This window comes from Scyliorhinus canicula, chromosome 19 (assembly GCF_902713615.1).
Source record: "Scyliorhinus canicula chromosome 19, sScyCan1.1, whole genome shotgun sequence".
In the NCBI taxonomy this organism is placed as follows: Eukaryota; Metazoa; Chordata; class Chondrichthyes; order Carcharhiniformes; family Scyliorhinidae; genus Scyliorhinus; species Scyliorhinus canicula.
In genome coordinates this window covers 76,861,371-76,878,505 of record NC_052164.1, presented here as the reverse complement: position 1 = coordinate 76,878,505, position 17,135 = coordinate 76,861,371, and the positions used below count along the sequence as shown (strand labels likewise).

Below are 17,135 nucleotides of genomic sequence, written 5' to 3'. Positions count from 1 at the left end.
TGCACAAAACAATCCAGACCACTGGATGCAAAGAACGCAGAATTAAGGCATACCTGACATGTGGAAGAAGTACCATTGACAAATTTACAAATTGATTGTGTGGGACCTTTGCCACACTGCAAACGGGGGTACAAGTACACCCCAGGGTAATCAGCACAGTTAGCAATGGCACTATTAGGAATCAATCAGAAGTTCCACAAAGCCTATCACCCACAATCTCGTGGGATACTGGAAAGAATGGACAGAACCCTAAAAGCAATCATTCGGAAAATAGTGCAGCAAAATAACTCAACATGGAATGTGGTGTTACCCTTTGTACTAATGTTAGTAATAAATACTTTATCCAGCTCCATTGGATTCACATCACATGTCCTACTGACGGGACAAACCATGAGGGCGATTGAAGCCCTCTTGGGATTGGACCTATCGAAACCTGAATGGACAACTGTCAGTTATGAAAAAGCTGTACAACAACTAATGGACAATGTACAAGGGGCCAATTTAACCGCAGCCAGAAAAATGGGACAAAAGAAGAAAGGCAGAAAAACCTATTTAAAATTTAAAAAAATTTTGTTTTTCACAAATTTAGATTACCCAATTATTTTTTCCAAATAAGGGGCAATTTAGCATAGCCAATCCACCTACTCTGCACATTTTTGGGTTGTGGGGGCGAAACCCACGCAGACACGGGGAGAATGTGCAAACTCCACACAGACAGTGACCCAGAGCCGGGATCGAACCTGGGACCTCAGCGCTGTGAGGCGGTTGTGCTAACCACTAGGCCACCATGCTGCCCACTGAAAAAAAAAACCTATTTTGATGGAAAGTTTAAACCTGTGGAATATGATGCAGGTCAAAAGGTCATGCTACAAGTATACCAACCTGGAACCTTCTTATCCCCAAAGTATCATGGCCTGTGCTCCATAGTTGACAAAGTTAGCCCCTCAGTGTATCAGGTCCTATTGGATTCCAGGAAGACCAGATGGTACCATGTGAACCAAATGAAAGCATTTGGCAGTCAAGGTAATCACGCCCACCATGTACTTATTGCTGCTTGTGAAACTACCTAATCCTCCAGCACAGGCAGCAATGGGAGGAGCATCAGGCTTCGCCACTCATGTTGTACATCATCCAACTAAGGTAAAAACCTAGAAAATAAACCACATCTCTAGTTTGGGAAAGGAAACGTGGCAGACAGCTGACAAGAAAATATGAAGAGGTCCTAGATTGGGAGGAGTGGGACCTCTCTGAACAATTTGACAGAATGAGACTGTAAATAAGAGCAGTTATTAAATTTATTACAGCTATCTGAATCACTGAGAAAATGAGACTGAAAATACTACTGGGAATATATAATCTGTTAGCCATTATCGACATCAATCAGATCCAACAAAGTGGTACCTTTGACCAAAGAGGGAGATTATGGTATGGTCTGAAAGGTGGAGGAAACTGTGACAAAGGATAACTAAACTTGACTATAGGAGAGTTGGTGATGATCGGATGTACGGTTGGAAAGATAGGGAATGTGAGAGGGAGCATAACTGAGGTGTATCAACACCAACAGCTTGTGGGTAAAGAATAATAAAGACTTCCAGCTTGATATAAACTATGTGGGGAAACCAGTGTCTTGTGGCAGCATTAGCAGCAAGTATCGGGGGAAAATATAGGATTCTGCAGTGGACCTATTGTGTTTGGCATTGGTAGCGAGAAGCATGAAATGGTAGTAAAAATAGGACCACAGACCACAGGCCTACTTACCAATCCAACCACAACTATCCTGACAACCTCAACTACCAAAGCGGGTTCAATGACCATGCCCCATCTGACCCATGAGGAATATCCCAAGGTGACAAAGGGACCACTCAATGGGCTGGTACTGAAAAAAATAGGCAAGGTTCTGTTTGATAACATGCACCACGAGTTGGCACTGGTAGTTCTCAACATCGGTGCTATCCAACTACCAGGGTGGTACCTTTCTCAAATTTGAGCTTGTATATTCGACCAGCCTAAATATTACTGGATCAAGAGCTAGGTGTTTAAAATAAGGCAGAGCCCAAAAGTATATATCATAATCATGACATGGCCATTACTTATGGTGTGATGTCCACTTTTAACACCTCGATCCAGAGAATTTGGATAATAAACTCGGAACGATGACCCATACAGTAAATCAAGTCTTGCAGAAATTAAATGATAACGATGAAAGGAATGCTGAAAGAGGGCTATATGGAAATAATGCTGATGAACAGATAGTCAAGGTCTGAGAAGGTCATGCGAGAACTATCAATCTAATTTTAGAGGGAAGAGCAGAGGATAATGAAAGACAACAGAATAGGACAGTATGGCGCATCTATGGCAACTGGATACTGGAACAATTCAGGGAAAATCTCAAGCAGGTTGATAAAGGAAAGGTCCTGGCCTGGATCACAAATGAACAATTAATGACCCTCACTAATAGAAGGATGCATCAAAATGTTTCAAGTTGCCAGCTTAGGCAATTGACCAAGGTGTGGTTCACAAACAGTTGTGGAGGAAGTATTAAAGAAGAGGTTTCGAAAGATCATGAAAACGTTTTACCTTATGTAGTAGAAAAGGAAGGAAGGAAGGCTAGTGGATACAAACTTAACCAAATGTCAGCAGGTGGACAAAACGATTCTCTGTCCCTACCCTATTTATCGGAGTTTAATTTATATGGGTTTAAAATGAAGAGAGAACTAAATTGCACTTTGGATATCAGGGCCAGGATTCTCCCCTACCCGGCGGGGCGGGGGGTCCCGGTGGGATGGAGTGGTGTGGCGTCGGGCCGCCCCAAAGGTGAGGATTTCTCCGCACCTTTAGGAGCCAAGCCCTAACCTTGAGGGGCTGGGCCCGCGCCGGAGTGGTTTGATATCACAAGAGTTGCTTCCAAAGGGAAGGGAGAATATTGTAACCACCTCAATATAAAGATACCAATATGGCCTCCGGATGCCCTGTCATTCAACAACTCTGTGTTGAACCCCAAATACCAGCCAGAATCGGTTGATATCCATAAGAGAGAAAAGGTTAACATTAGGTTAACAAAAGGCCACCACACAACTAAGGGGAATTTGGTACAGTATTTTGAAAAATACGAGACTAATAACCAATTGTTACCCAAGGATCTACATCAGATTTAAAAAGTTGGAGAAAGTCCACCAAACATTCATCAGAGTCCTCCAACAAGCCAAAGAAACTGAGTGAAAGATAATGTTTAAGAAATGAGTTGCTGGGATGATATTTGGAATTGGGGTACAAATGTACAGAGACACCCCTGGATAGGAATTATTTCTCATATTGCTATCGTTGTAATGATTTTCACACTAGTATATCAAATGTATACTTTGATGATGTTTAAACATTGGAGAACTAGAATGGAAAAGAAAATGGAATTGGAAATGTTTGCATGGTGACAAGAAAGGATGCACGGTAGCACAAGTGGCTAGCACTGTGGCTTCACAGCGCCAGGGTCCCAGATTCGATTCCCCACTGGGTCACTGTCTGTGCGGAGTCTGCACATTCTCCCCGTGTCTGCGTGGGTTTCCTCCGGTGCTCCGGTTTACTCCCACAGTCCAAAGATGTGCAGGTTAGGTGGATTGGCAATGCTTAATTGCCCTTAGTGCCTAAAAGGTTACGGGGATAGGGTAGAGGACTTAAGTGGGTCGGTGCAGACTCGATGGGCCGAATGATCTCCTTCTGCATTGTATGTTCTATGTTCTAATATGCAGGTCTGCCAGAAAGTGATCCCACCCAAATGTACTGGCGTTACATCGCAATGTTTCGCAAGATCGCGTTGGATCTCGCGAGGTATGGCAAGCTGGGTAGATCCTGGGAGTGGGGTTTCTTGGTCTTCATTGGCTGCGCCGTGGTGAGCTGCTTTTCTGGTGCAGCATGGCCGTTGGATCATGCCCGATATATACACATGTGCAAATATGAACTCGGCTGAAAAACATCTGGACATATAATTGTGATCCAAAGTACTATTGTTTAATGGATCAAAGGCACCTTTATAGCTATAAGGCTCCGCTCATGCAAAATGGCCAACAACAAAATAAACCTTAAAGCATGATGGGAAATAGCCATCCTTGCAAGCCTCTGAAATAGAATATTCAGAGAAACTTGCAAAGATTGTAAAGCAGAGTTCAAACAGGAAACTTTAGCTGTGCAGATTGGCACCTAGACCACAGATACTATCAAAGCCCATGTTGACCGAGATAGAATGGGACACCTAGAAACCACAAGGTCTAAGTTACGCTGAGTATTGGAACAAATCGCTGCATGACGTGGTTAGAAAATATGGTTATTCAACGTTTTATGGTCTCAGAGCGGATAGAACATGACCCTCACCATGAAGTGGTTGCTTTTGACTGGCGCAGGCGCAATGGGCCAAAGGGCCTTTTCCATGCTGTAGACATCTGTGACTCTACAACTAATTCATAAGTGCATTTTAAAAGGCTTTATGGTTCACATTCAGGAAATGGCCATTGCAAGCTTGATGGTCGATTTCTTTGTTTGAATATTCTAAGAGTCTTAGTGTAAGGAAACTGCTGTCAGATTTGTAAACGCAACATTATTGTAATTTTCTGATGTCCCTGAACCTTTTATATTGAACTAACTTTTGAAAAGATCTGAATTTCAAGTGACGTCAAAGCAATTATGCTGAATTTCCAAGCACTAGACATTAATTTATTTTTAACATGCTATTTATCCAGGAGTAGTGGAGGCATTTCACTCACTGAGAGCATTCACAGCATGATGTGGAGAGACACTACTCTATTGTCACCAAATTAAAATGTCACACAGCTGGTTAAAGTACACAGTAAAGTCGAAATGTCAGAGCGACAAGACTTTTTAAATTGTGATAATTTTCAGAAATGGTTTTTCCAGTGATCGACCTCCCGGGAGCTCTGAAGGTGCCTGACTGATGGAGAGTGATGGACACCTATCATTCAAAAATGCAGAGACTGGAAATGGAATTCAGGAATAACACCAAAGAACATGTGGCCATCCAGGGAAATAATTAGAGAGGTTTCTACCACAATCGTGGTTGCCTCTCAGGCATCAGGATGTGCAATATAGCAGAATGTGTGGAGCTCATTGGGGCTGGATTCTCCCAAAATGAGACAATGTCCCCACGCCGGCGTAAAAACGGTGGACTTTTACTCCCAAAATTCCTATCAAAAAGTTGAAGTAATTCAATGCCCTGCAGGGGGCTAGCAGGGACCCGGAGTAAATCTCGCAGCTTCCGGTTCAGAGTCCGCGCATGCGCATGTCAGCGGCCTCGCCGAGCTCCATGGCGGACTCAGACAGCAGAGCCACACCGAGAAATGAGATCCCCCCGATCGGCCGCGCGCCCAATCCTGAAAACGCGTGAAGTTGCTAAAGTGAATGTTGGTCCCTTGGAAGATGAAACCAGAGAGTTAATAGTGGGGAGTACAGAAATGTAGGAGATGCTAAATCAATATTTTGCCTTATTTTTCACGGTGGAGGACACTAGAACCGTTTGTATAGGAATGGGTAATTCAGAGGTAATAGAAAGGGTGGAACATCAGCATCAATATAGAAACAGGACTCAACAAACTATTGGGATTGAAGGTGGACAAAGCCCCAGGTCCTGATGGCTTACATCCTAGAGTGCTAAAGAAAGTGGCAACGGAGGTAACAGATCCATTGGCTATAATATTCCAAAATTCCCTGGATACGGGAAATGTTCCAGTGGATTGGAAAAATACTAATGTAACGTCCTTATTCAAAAAGGGAGGGAGGCAGATGTAGGAAATTACAGACCATTTAGATTAACATCTGTTGTTGGAAAATTGAGAGAATCAATTATCAAGGGCCTACTATCAGGACATTTGGGAAGTCGATACGCAATCCATCAGAGTCAGCATGGTTTTATGAAGGGTAAATCATGTTTAACTAATTTTCTAGAGTTCTTCAAATATGTAGCAAGCCAAGTAGATAAGAGGGACCCTGCATATGTCGCATATCTGGACTTCGGAAGGCATTTGATAAGGTGCTGCATAAAAGGTTAATACACAAGGTTAGATCACATGGGGTTGGATCAAAGACTGGCTGATGAACAAAAGACAGAGAGTTGAGATAAATGGGTATTTTTCTGGATGGCAAGATGGAACTAGTGGGGTGCCACAGGGTTCAGTCCTTGAGCCCTGTGTTAGTCACCACTGTTGTATATATTTCACATATGAGGTGTATTACAGTAAGGCTCTTGGACTACAGGTACGGGGGTAGATCCCTGCCTGCTGGCTCTGCCCAGTAGGTGGAGTATAAATGTGTGGGCTCTCCGAGCTGCAGCCATTTCGGCAGCAGACTACGGGCCACCTTCCCGTACCTGGATAACGTCACCATCTGCGGCCACGAGCAGCAGGACCACGATGCTAACCTTTCCAAATTCCTCCACGCCGCCAAACTCCTCAACCTAAAGTACAACAAGGAGAAGTGTGTGTTCAGCACTAACCGCTTAGCCATCCTCGGCTATTTGGTTCAAAATGGAGTTCAAGGGCCCGACCCCGATCGCATGCGCCCCCTCATGGAACTCCCCTTTCCCCACTGCCCCAAGGCCCTCAAACGATGCCTGGGGTTCTTCTCGTACTATGCCCAGTGAGTCCCTAACTATGCAGACAAGGCCCGCCCACTCATTCATTCCACCGTTTTCCCACTGAGCTTCTGTGCCTCTGAGCCTGGCCGAGGCTCACCAGGCCTTCAACCATATCAAGGCCGACATCGCATGCGGTCGACGAGACGCTCCCCTTCCACGTCGAGAGTGATGCATCAGACGTCGCTCTGGCCGCCACCCTCAACCAGGCAGGAAGGCCCGTGGCATTCTTTTCACGCACCCTCCATGCCTCTGAAATTCGGCACTCCTCCATCAAGAAGGAGGCCCAAGCCTTCGTTGAAGCTGTGCAACATTGGAGGCATTACCTGGCCGGCAGGAGATTCACTCTCCTCACTGACCAATGGTCGGTTGCCTTCATGTTCAACACACAGTGGGGCAAGATCAAAAATGATAAGATCTTGAGGTGGAGGATCGAGCTCCCCACCTACAAATACAACATTTTGTATTGCCTCGGCAAGCTTAACGAGCCCCCTGATGCCCTATCCCGAGGCACATGTGCCAGCACACAAGTGGACCGACTCCGGACCCTACACGACGATCTCTGTCACCCAGGGGTCACCCGGATTTTTCACTTTATAAAGGCACACAATCTGCCCTACTCCATTGAGGAGGCCAGGGTTATCACTGGAGACTGCCAGGTCTGCGCGGAGTGCAAACCGCCTTCTACCGGCCAGACCGAGCGCACCTAGTGAAGGTCTCCCGCCCCTTTGAACGCCTCAGAGTGGATTTCAAAGGGCCCCTCCCCTCCACCGACCGAAACATGTACTTTTTTAACGTGGTCGACGAATACTCCAGATTCCCCTTCATCGTCCTATGCCCCGATATGACATCTGCCACCACCATCAAAGCCCTCAACACCATCTTCGCTCTGTTCGGTTTCCCCGCCTACATCCACAACGACCGGGGATCCTCATTTTTGAGCGATGAGCTGCGCCAGTACCTGCTCAGCAAGGGCATCTCCTCGAGCAGGACGACCAGCTACAATCCCGGGGAAACGGGCAGGTGGATCGGGAGAATGGGACGGTCTGGAAGGCCGTCCAGCTGGCCCTATGTCCAAGAATCTCCCGGCATCCCACTGGCAAGAGGTCCTCCCTGACGCCCTTCACTCCATTCGGTCGCTCCTTTGCACTGCGACTAATGAAAACCCCCCATGAACGTCTCTTTGCCTTCCCCAGGAAGTCCACCTCCGGGGTTTCGCTTCCAACGTGGCTGGCAGCTCCAGGACCTATTCTCCTCCGCAAGCTCGTGCGGCTCCACAAGGCGGACCCGTTGGTTGAGAGGGTTACAGCTATTCCATGCGAACCCGCAGTTCGCCTACGTGGAGTACCCCAACGGCCGCCAAGACAGTCCCGGAGGTGGCAGTCGTTCGTCGACTTTCTTGGAGAAATTGAAAATGTCGGCAGTAGCAGCTTTCCGAGGGGGGTGGGGGGGGGGGGTGGGTAAGTGTTGTATTTATGTTATTTTAGGTGGTCTGTGAAGACAGAGCTGTTTGGGGAAATATCTATTTTTGCACCATGTTAATGTTTAATGTTTACTATTTTTTTTCTTTCTGTTTTTGTTACAAAATTTTACAAATACTTCAATAAAAATATTTAAAAAAAAAACAAAATGTATAATTTTTCCAACTGAATGGCAATTTATCATGGCCAATCAACCTACCCTGCATATCTTTGGTTGTGGGGGGGTGAGACCCACGCAGGCATGGGGAGAATGTGCAAATTCCACATGGACAATGACCCGGGGCCGGGATTGAACCAGGGTCCTTGGTGCCATGAGACAGCAGTGCGAAACACTTTGCCACCATGCTGCCCTGACAGTGAGTCGATTTAAGGGGGAGTTAGACAGATTTTTAATTAGTAATGGCTTCAATGGTTACAGAAAACGGGCAGATAACGGACTTGAGGCCATGATGAAATCGGCCACGATCGTTTTGAAAATGGGCCAGGCTCAAGAGGCTACAGTGCTGACTCCTGCTCTTAGTTCTTATGTTCTAAGAAAGAACTATTCTGTCTAATTCCACCTTCCAGCTCTTGGTCTGTAGTCCTGTAGATAACAGCACCTCAAGCACAAATCTGGAGTTCTTGATTAACAAGGGGTTCGGGTCAGGGATTATGGGCAGAAGGCAGAAGAATGGGGATGAGGAACATATCAGCCATGCTTCGAGCGGTTAATCATGGGACACATCAACTCCATACTCCCAGAATGACCTGACCACTGCAATTCGCTATCTTGCTGGCCCTATACTCATCCCTGGAAAATCTCGACAATAAAGGTCCTACATCAGACCCCTATTCATTGAAATTGCTCCGCCTTAAACACCATAAACCCAGTCAAACTCATATCAAAACTCCAAAATCTAGGACTTTGCTGCTCCCTCTGCAACTAGATCCTCGACTTCCTGACCCATATACCACAATCAGTAAGGATAAATAACAACACCTCCTCCATGATAGTCCTCAACACCGGGGTCCTGTAAGGCTGCGTATTGAGCCCCCTGCTATCTTCCTTATACACGCATGATTGTGTGGCTAAATTCAGCTCCAACTCCATCCACAAGTTTGCTGATGAAACGACCGGAGTGGGGCGGAACTCAAACAACAATAAGTTAGAGTACAGGAGGGAGAGCGTGGTACAACTCTCCCTCAATGTCAGCAAAAACGAAGGAGCTTATCATTGACTTCAGGAAGTGAAGAATCGTACACACCACTGTCTGCATCAATAGTGCCAAGGTAGTGATGGTTCACAGCTTCAAATTTCTAGGTGTACACATCATGAACAATCTGTCCTGGCCCCCCATGTTGACGCTGTGACCAAGAAAGCACAACAGCGCCTATGCTTCCTCAGGAAACTTAGCAAATTCGGCATGTCCACATTGGCTCTTACCAATTTTTACAGATGTACCATAGAAAGCATCCTATCTGGCTGCATCACAGCTTGGTATGGAAACTGCTTGCTCCAAGATCGTAAGAAATGACGGAGAGTCGTTAACACAGCCCAGTCCATTAACTCTGTCTATACCTCCCGGTGCCTTGGCAAAGCGGGCAGCATGATCAAAGACCCCCCCCACCCGGGTTATTCTCTCATTCAACCTCTTCCAGTGGGCAGAAAATACCAAAGTCTGAGAACACACACCAACAGATGCAAAAACAGCTTCTTTCACCACTGTTACCAGACCCCTGAGTGACCCTCTTATGGACTGAACTAATTTCTCCATGCATCTTCTCGACTGTGTAGCACTACACTCCTTATGCTTCATCGATATATATGTCTATGTATTTACATTGTGTATTTGTCATATGTCCTATGTTTTCATGTATGGAACGATCTGCCTGGACTGTTTGCAGAACAACACTTTTTATTGTACCTCGGTGCACATGACAATAAATCTAAATCTAAATGATCGAATGGCAGAGCAGACTCGATGGGCCGTATGTCCTAATTTTGCTCCCATATCTTACAGTCTTATGATGAACATCTAGGTCCCATATGTAATAGTAAACCAAAAATCCTGGCCCTGAATACTGAGCTGCTTCATCTGAAGAGTTGAAAATTAAGATGGGGCACCGTTATGCGAGTTACCAACTCTTCAGGTTTTTAAAGAGAGCCTCATGTTATTCAGTAAATATCATCCAGTGTGCAGAAATCCAAGTATGTGAGATAGAGAGGACAATTAAAATCCAAAGGAGCTGATGTTCAGCAGGAACAATGGGGAAATCTCGACATTGGGATTACCCAACTCCTGATTTTACGAACTATAATTGTTCCAGAATTGGAATGCTGGCGAGATGCTGAGAAAAGTTCAAGGAAAGAGCAAATCAGTTTTGAAAATCACTGATGTAGCATCTTCACAAGAACTCATTTGTCTCCTGCCATCACTTTAGGGGAATAGTAATGGAAATTCAGCAAGATTAATGTTAACAGTTGTTTAAATTGTTTCCCTGATGTAAAAAAAAACAAGGAGAGCTAATTTTGCTTTCAAGCTAAATGTTCCCCAACCAAAGTCTGGGAGGCTTCATGTTGGAAACAGAAAAAAATGCATTTTTATGGAAAATAATTAATTGTTAAATTTGGATGGGTAGCGTTAGCATCCTTAAGTGAAGGCATAATTCAAAACTATTTATTTTTTTACAAATCCGCCATTGCTTCAAATCTTGGCTGTGGCATAGTTGGATGTGCTCATCTCTGAAATGTGGGGCATTTTGACTGTACAACTGGAGAATAGATATCAGGTGAAATCAACATCCAATCCAAATAACAAGGATCAAGAGGCGGCTAGATATAGCACTTGGAGAGAATGGGATCAAAGACTGTGGGGAGAAAGCAGGATTAGGCTATTGAGCTGGATGATCAGCCATGATCGTGATGAATGGTGGAGAAGGCTTAAAGGGCCAAAAGGTCTCCTTCTGCTCCTATCTTCTATGTATCTATGATACGACAAAATGGGCAGCTCTTATCCTACTGTATTGTTTGAGTCAGTTCCAAAGACTGTGACATCCTCGACACTAACAGAAAACTGCTAAGTCTCTCCGAACAAATAAATGGTTGTTCTCAGAAAATATGAAGTACTTGGGGCGAAATTCTCTGGCCTCCCGGCAACATGCCTCTCGATGGCAATACCTCCTGGTCCCGCTGCTGTCCACGGGATTTCCTATTGAATCCACTCCACGCTGCTGGGATCAGAAAATCCCACCGGCGTGAACAGCCAGAAGACTTCTCCCTTAATCTGGAAACATGTTTGTGCAGATGAAAAATCCACAATTTGGGGATCAAAAACCACAGAAATTACCATTCGTAGTTATGAAAAGTGGAATCTGGAGTTAAGTTTTTGGTCCTCAAGCACTAACCTTTTAGATCCTGCCTATACTTTTATATAAATGTACAATTATTAATACATTTGCATAATGATTCTGTACTAATTAAAATTCTGAATTTCATCAACTGGAACAAGTGAACCAAAGACAATCTTATTTATTCCCTCATCAAACTTAAACATGATTGCTTAAAATTTCCATTCCTGGGACCCAAGGACAATCAAGATCCTGAGGTTCATTGTGCAATAACACACTTTAAAGGACCATATGTTGACTACTTTTTTTGCCAGCAGACTTGCTGTGCAGCAGATTCTCATTTTCAAATAGAACACAACAAAATTACTCCCACAGTCTGGTGTCGTTGACAACATTGTGCAGGATAAGCAACGAAGACTTTACAGTTGATCACGTATTCAACATCAAGTTTGGTATTTCAATCAAGGAGAGTTTATTAATAAAAAAGCCTTTTGAATTAAAACGTTATTATACTGTTTCATCAAGGAACTTTGCCTTGGGATGAGCCACCGTGTTGGGCCTGCATCCTGGAATAAGGTCAGACAGTAGATTAAACAACACGGCTATTGTGACTGCATTGCATGTAGACAGGTCACATGCTGAATTGGGGCAATTTGTCAAATGTCACCCGCTGTGCCCAGTAGTTTGCCAACATGAGAAATAATCTGGAAATGAATCAGGAATAAAAATACGGCTGCTCAGTAAATTATTTCAATGGAGGTCAGTGCCGGCAAGCATGAATTACGTGAGGAACAAAAAAAAGTTCTTTTTTTTAAAAAAAAATCAGCATCGAAAAAGAAATTGCCTTAGGTGCTAATTTAAAAGATTGGATTTTGCAAGCTTGTCCGCATAGACTCAGCTTGTGTGAAATTGGATCTGTATTCACAACGAATGTGTTCTTCTGAGTGTTGATCCTGTGGATCATATCTCACAGGCGATTAACATTTCAGCCTTTAATGGACATTTTGTTTGAGATACTGATTTTTAAATCAAAATAAAGGTAATTATTTTTCAATTTCCTCAACCAGGTCAAGGTATTTATCAATAGGTTCAGGGCTTAAGTGAATACTTTGACTTTAATGAACCAAATCAGCAATTGCATTCCATCACACATAGAGACATGCATTCAGGAGGCTAACTTTCTGATCTGGGGTGAAAGAGGTAGAACATTAAAAGTGATCCTAAATTGCCCCTTCAATAGGCGTTGAACTGAAATGATTTGAAAGATGCTGGAGCCTTTCTTGCAGTCAAGTTGGCCTGAATATTATTGAATTCAAAAGGTTTTTCTTAATTGTCTTTCAAATCTAATATCCCAGTTGGATGTAAGGGACCTGTGTAATATTGATCAAAATTCAGAACACTTAAAAAAAAAAATTACAAAGAATAGCAAGAGCATTAACATGTACATTTTACAGTGGGACGGAAAAACCCAGTCGTGGAACTAACAGGAACATCAGAATTCAACTTCCCAAAGGACTAAACGATCGTGAGGATAAAATAACAATGGGCACAATTACGGAGCAGCCTGCACCATTTCAGGAATTTTTTCCATTTATCAAAGGTTGGTTCCTTATACTGTATTAGGATAAAGCAGTGAGATAATTAACAGCTTGTGTATACTTCATAAAGCTCTCCCATGCAGTGAGAAGAATAGCATTTTGTTCAAATTTCATTAAAAACAAGTCATCCTGTAAAAGAATATATAAAACAATTTGGTTAAATACAATACATTAGAATCACTAACTCTTCATCTCTGCAGGCATGGTTGAACTGGAGCTAAATTAGATTTAAAGTGCATTTCATGAAGTGCTCCTCTGTAAAAATGCAATTAATTGTTCCATTTATGAGCTTATCCAACAAAAGTTTAACATCCAGGAGTAAATTTCATTGAAAATCATTCCATTCCTGAAAAAGAAGGCTACTAATATCCCCACAAGAGATAGCAACTGTTTTTAGAGGAAGAAAATGCCACTGTAATATCTGAACAGCGCAGTTCCGATCAGGTTACCAGGGTACTTGTGAGGAAACTACTTCCCCCTCAATTCCTGTTCGACAAGTGTGAGGGGTGAGGGATATCCTCTATTTGGGCTGAAGTGTTAGTGTCCCTTTCCTCGTAATTAAAACCAGTTCCACTGTGGTCTAAGACTGCACTCTGAAATTGACGGTTCAAAAGTCAAAGATCCTACATGATAACCAAGTTTTCCAGCAGCTACCTACCAAAAAGGAGGACACTTGTGTTTGAGATGCCAAGTTTGTTCACTGCCACACAGGTATAGTTTCCATAATCCTCTTCAGAGACATTAAAAAATGTAAGCACGGACCTGTCCTCGTTGCTCTTGATTTGAATACCATGGAGTCCATTAAGAAGCCTGAAAAGTACAAAATGAATGATTTAATTTGACTTTTCCAATATGCCTAACCTATATTATTGCAGTCCTTTGTGATTAATTTCCTTAACCTCTGCATTATAGTTAATGGAATGAAATCAACCAAGTGGTCTTGAATTGGAACATGGGATTGAAAATACAGCAACCAGTGCCTCTGTTCAGGATTTTTAAGAACCTTATATTAAAATAGCATTTTCCTGGCACATTTGTTTAACCACTTTAAATTAAGAACATTAGTTTGAATTCTCAAAGCAACCAAAGCTATTTGAACTGGAATCGCAAAACCTCAAGAGTGTAAAAGGCACAGCACTTTAGTATACAAGTTTGTTGTGCACCAAATAATTTAGCCTTTTTGTATTGCCAAGACATAAGGTTTTCAACCCAGTTTTGAGAGCACGAATCAAATGCCTTGAGTGGCCTTAGCTCAGATGCTTTAATTTGTTCATCGTTTCTTACTCCCCAATTTTCTTTTTCAAACCAGTTAAGTGGTGATATTTGCTCTTGGATTTTGGTTTCTTCAAGTGAAGTCAATATACCATAAAAAGGACCAGCCAGAGTTATTGGGATGATATGGCTCTTCCTGCTTTGAGGAATTTAGGCATGATGGATTGGCAGCAGCCAGTCAGAGAGCAAGTGGAAGCCTGAATGACAGAGAATGGAGCGAAGTTCATCAAATACAAAGCACTGCTCACTTTATTTAAAAGAGAGAGCAGTCTATTTTCACACCAAGGATAGGCCAAGCATGGTTAAGCAGTATCTAGTTTGGTTAGAATTCTCGGCTCCTAATTTAAGAGTTTTACTTTTTACACCAACATATCTATACCACCGTATTACTCTTAAAATCTGGCTGAGGTATTAGAAACATAGAAAACAGGAGTAGGAGGAGGCCATGTGGCTCTTCATTCCTGATCCGCCATTCACCATGATCATGGCTGATAATCTAATTCGATAGCCTAATCCTGCTTTTTCTCCATACCTTTTGATGCCCTTCGACCCAAGTGCTATAAGTAACCGCTTCTTGAAAACATAAAATTTGGCTTCAACAACTTCTTGTGGGAATGAATTCCATAGGCTGAATACTCTGAGTGAAGAGATTTCTCCTCATCTCTGACCTAAATGGTCTACCCCGTATCCTCAGACTGAGACGCCTGATGTTGGACACACAAACCATCCTTCCTGCATCTACCATGTATTGTCCTGTTAGAATTTTATAGGGTTCTGTGAGATCTTCCCTCATCCTTCTGAACTCCAGTGAATACAATCCTAACTGATTCAATCTCGCCTCATACGTCAGTACCACCATCCCAGGAATCAGTCTGGTAAAACTTCGCTGCATACCTCTAGAGCAAGAATATCCTTCCTCAGATAAAGAGACCAAAACTGCATACAATATTCCAGATGTGGCCTCAAGACCCTGTATAATTGCAGCAAGACATCCCTGCTCCTATACTCAAATCCTCTTGCTATGAAGGCCAACATACCATTTGCCTTCTTTACCGCCTGCTGAACTTGCATGCTTACCTTCAGTGACTGGTGCTCGAGGACACCCAGGTCTAGTTGCACATTCCCGTCTCCGAATAGATGGCCATTCAGATAATAGTCTGCCTTCTCAGTTTTGCTCCCAAGGTGGATAACCTTACATTTCTCCAAATTATACTGCATCTGCCATTCATTAGCCCACTTGTCCAAATCACACTGAAGGATCTCTGCATCCGCCTCACAGCTCATCCTCCAGCCCAACCTGGTGTCACCTGTAAATTTGGAGATATGACATTTTGTTCCCTCATCTAAATCATTAATATATATTGTGACTATCTGGGATCCTAGCACCAATCCCTGCAGTACCCCAGTAGTCATTGCCTGCCATTTTGAAAAAGACCCGTTAATTCCAACTCTTTGTTTCCTGTCGGCTAACCAGTTCTCTATCCATCTTGATACAGTACCCCTGAACCCATGTGCTTTAATTTTACACACTGATATCTTCTGTGGGCCTTCTGAAAGTCCAAATATACCGGGCTGCATTCTCCGATTTGAAGACCAAGTGCTGACGCTGGCTTGGGAATAGTGACGTTTTCTGCCCGTACAAATGGCGCAACAGCTGCACCGATCATCCGTCTGCCTTGCCACCGCCAGAAAACTCCCACCAGTGCACCCGGCCCCCGCCCCGCCAAAGACCCCCCTACCCGTGGAACGCCCCACCCCCTCCTTGACTGTGGCGGCGCTGAACTCAGTCCATAGGCGCCACGTTGTGTTCAGGAAAGAAAAAGGACAAGTGTTCCACGCTGTCGGGAACTCGGCCGATCAGGGGCGGAGCATCGGGGGAGGGCTTCAGGTGACATCAAGAGGCCGTCCTGATGGCATGCGGTGTACTCAAGGGAGCGGAGCATTGCAAAAGTGGCACCGCCCCCAATTTCGGCGCAAACGGCCTTGCCGAACACGATTTTCGTGTCGGCAACTGGAAAATCCCACCCACCATATCCACTGGCTCCCCCCTTGTCAACTTTACAAGTTACATCCTTGAAGAATTCCAGTAGATTTGCAAGCATGATTCCCTTTCATAAATCCATGCCGACTCTGTCCGATCCTGCCATTGTTTTCTAAGTCTGCTATAAAATCTTCGACCACGGATTCTAGAACTTTTCCCAGTACTGATGTCAGGCTTTCTGGTCGAAATTCCCTAGCTTTCTTTCGACCTCCTTTTTTAAATAGTGGAATTACACTTAGTCTTCATATCTAACCCCAGATAGCTACCCTCCAATCTGCAGGAACTGTTCCAGAATCTATAGAATCCTGGTAGATAATCACTATTTCTAGAGACACTTCCTGAAGTACTCTGGGATGCAAATTATCAGGCCCTGGGGATTTATCCGCCTTCAATTCCATCAATTTCCCCAATAACATTTCTCTACTAATATCGATCTCCTTTAGTTCCTCCCTCTGCACTGAACCCTGCGTTCCCTGACATTTCTGGCATTTGATTTGTGTCCTCATTTGTGAAGACAGAACCAAAGTATGTGTTTCGTTACTCAGCCATTTCTTTGTCCCCTATTATACATTCCCCTGTTTCAAACTGTGAGGGAGCTACATTTGGCTTTGCCAATCTTTTTCTCTTCACGCACCTACAGAAACCTTTAAATTCTGAGCTAATCTAATCTTTGTCCACCATCACACATTAACATCCACGAATACCCAACTATTTGCGTATTAGGCTTAAGGGTAACAAAGCATGCTACACACATTCCTGTAATTTTATATCAATAACTTTTTTTG

At 43.7% G+C, this 17,135-nt stretch overlaps 1 protein-coding gene across 5 annotated transcripts in view; it reads right to left on the bottom strand.

Annotated features, from left to right (window-relative positions):
- The window catches only part of LOC119954114 (opioid-binding protein/cell adhesion molecule-like), a 1,170,645-nt gene that overhangs the window by 51,858 nt on the left and 1,101,652 nt on the right, over nucleotides 1-17,135 (bottom strand). For all 5 annotated transcript variants that reach the window (XM_038779012.1, XM_038779011.1, XM_038779013.1 and 2 more), the window contains one exon: nucleotides 13,696-13,847. In XM_038779012.1, the coding sequence (XP_038634940.1) occupies nucleotides 13,696-13,847 (152 nt within the window). The remainder of the gene's footprint in view (nucleotides 1-13,695; nucleotides 13,848-17,135) is intronic.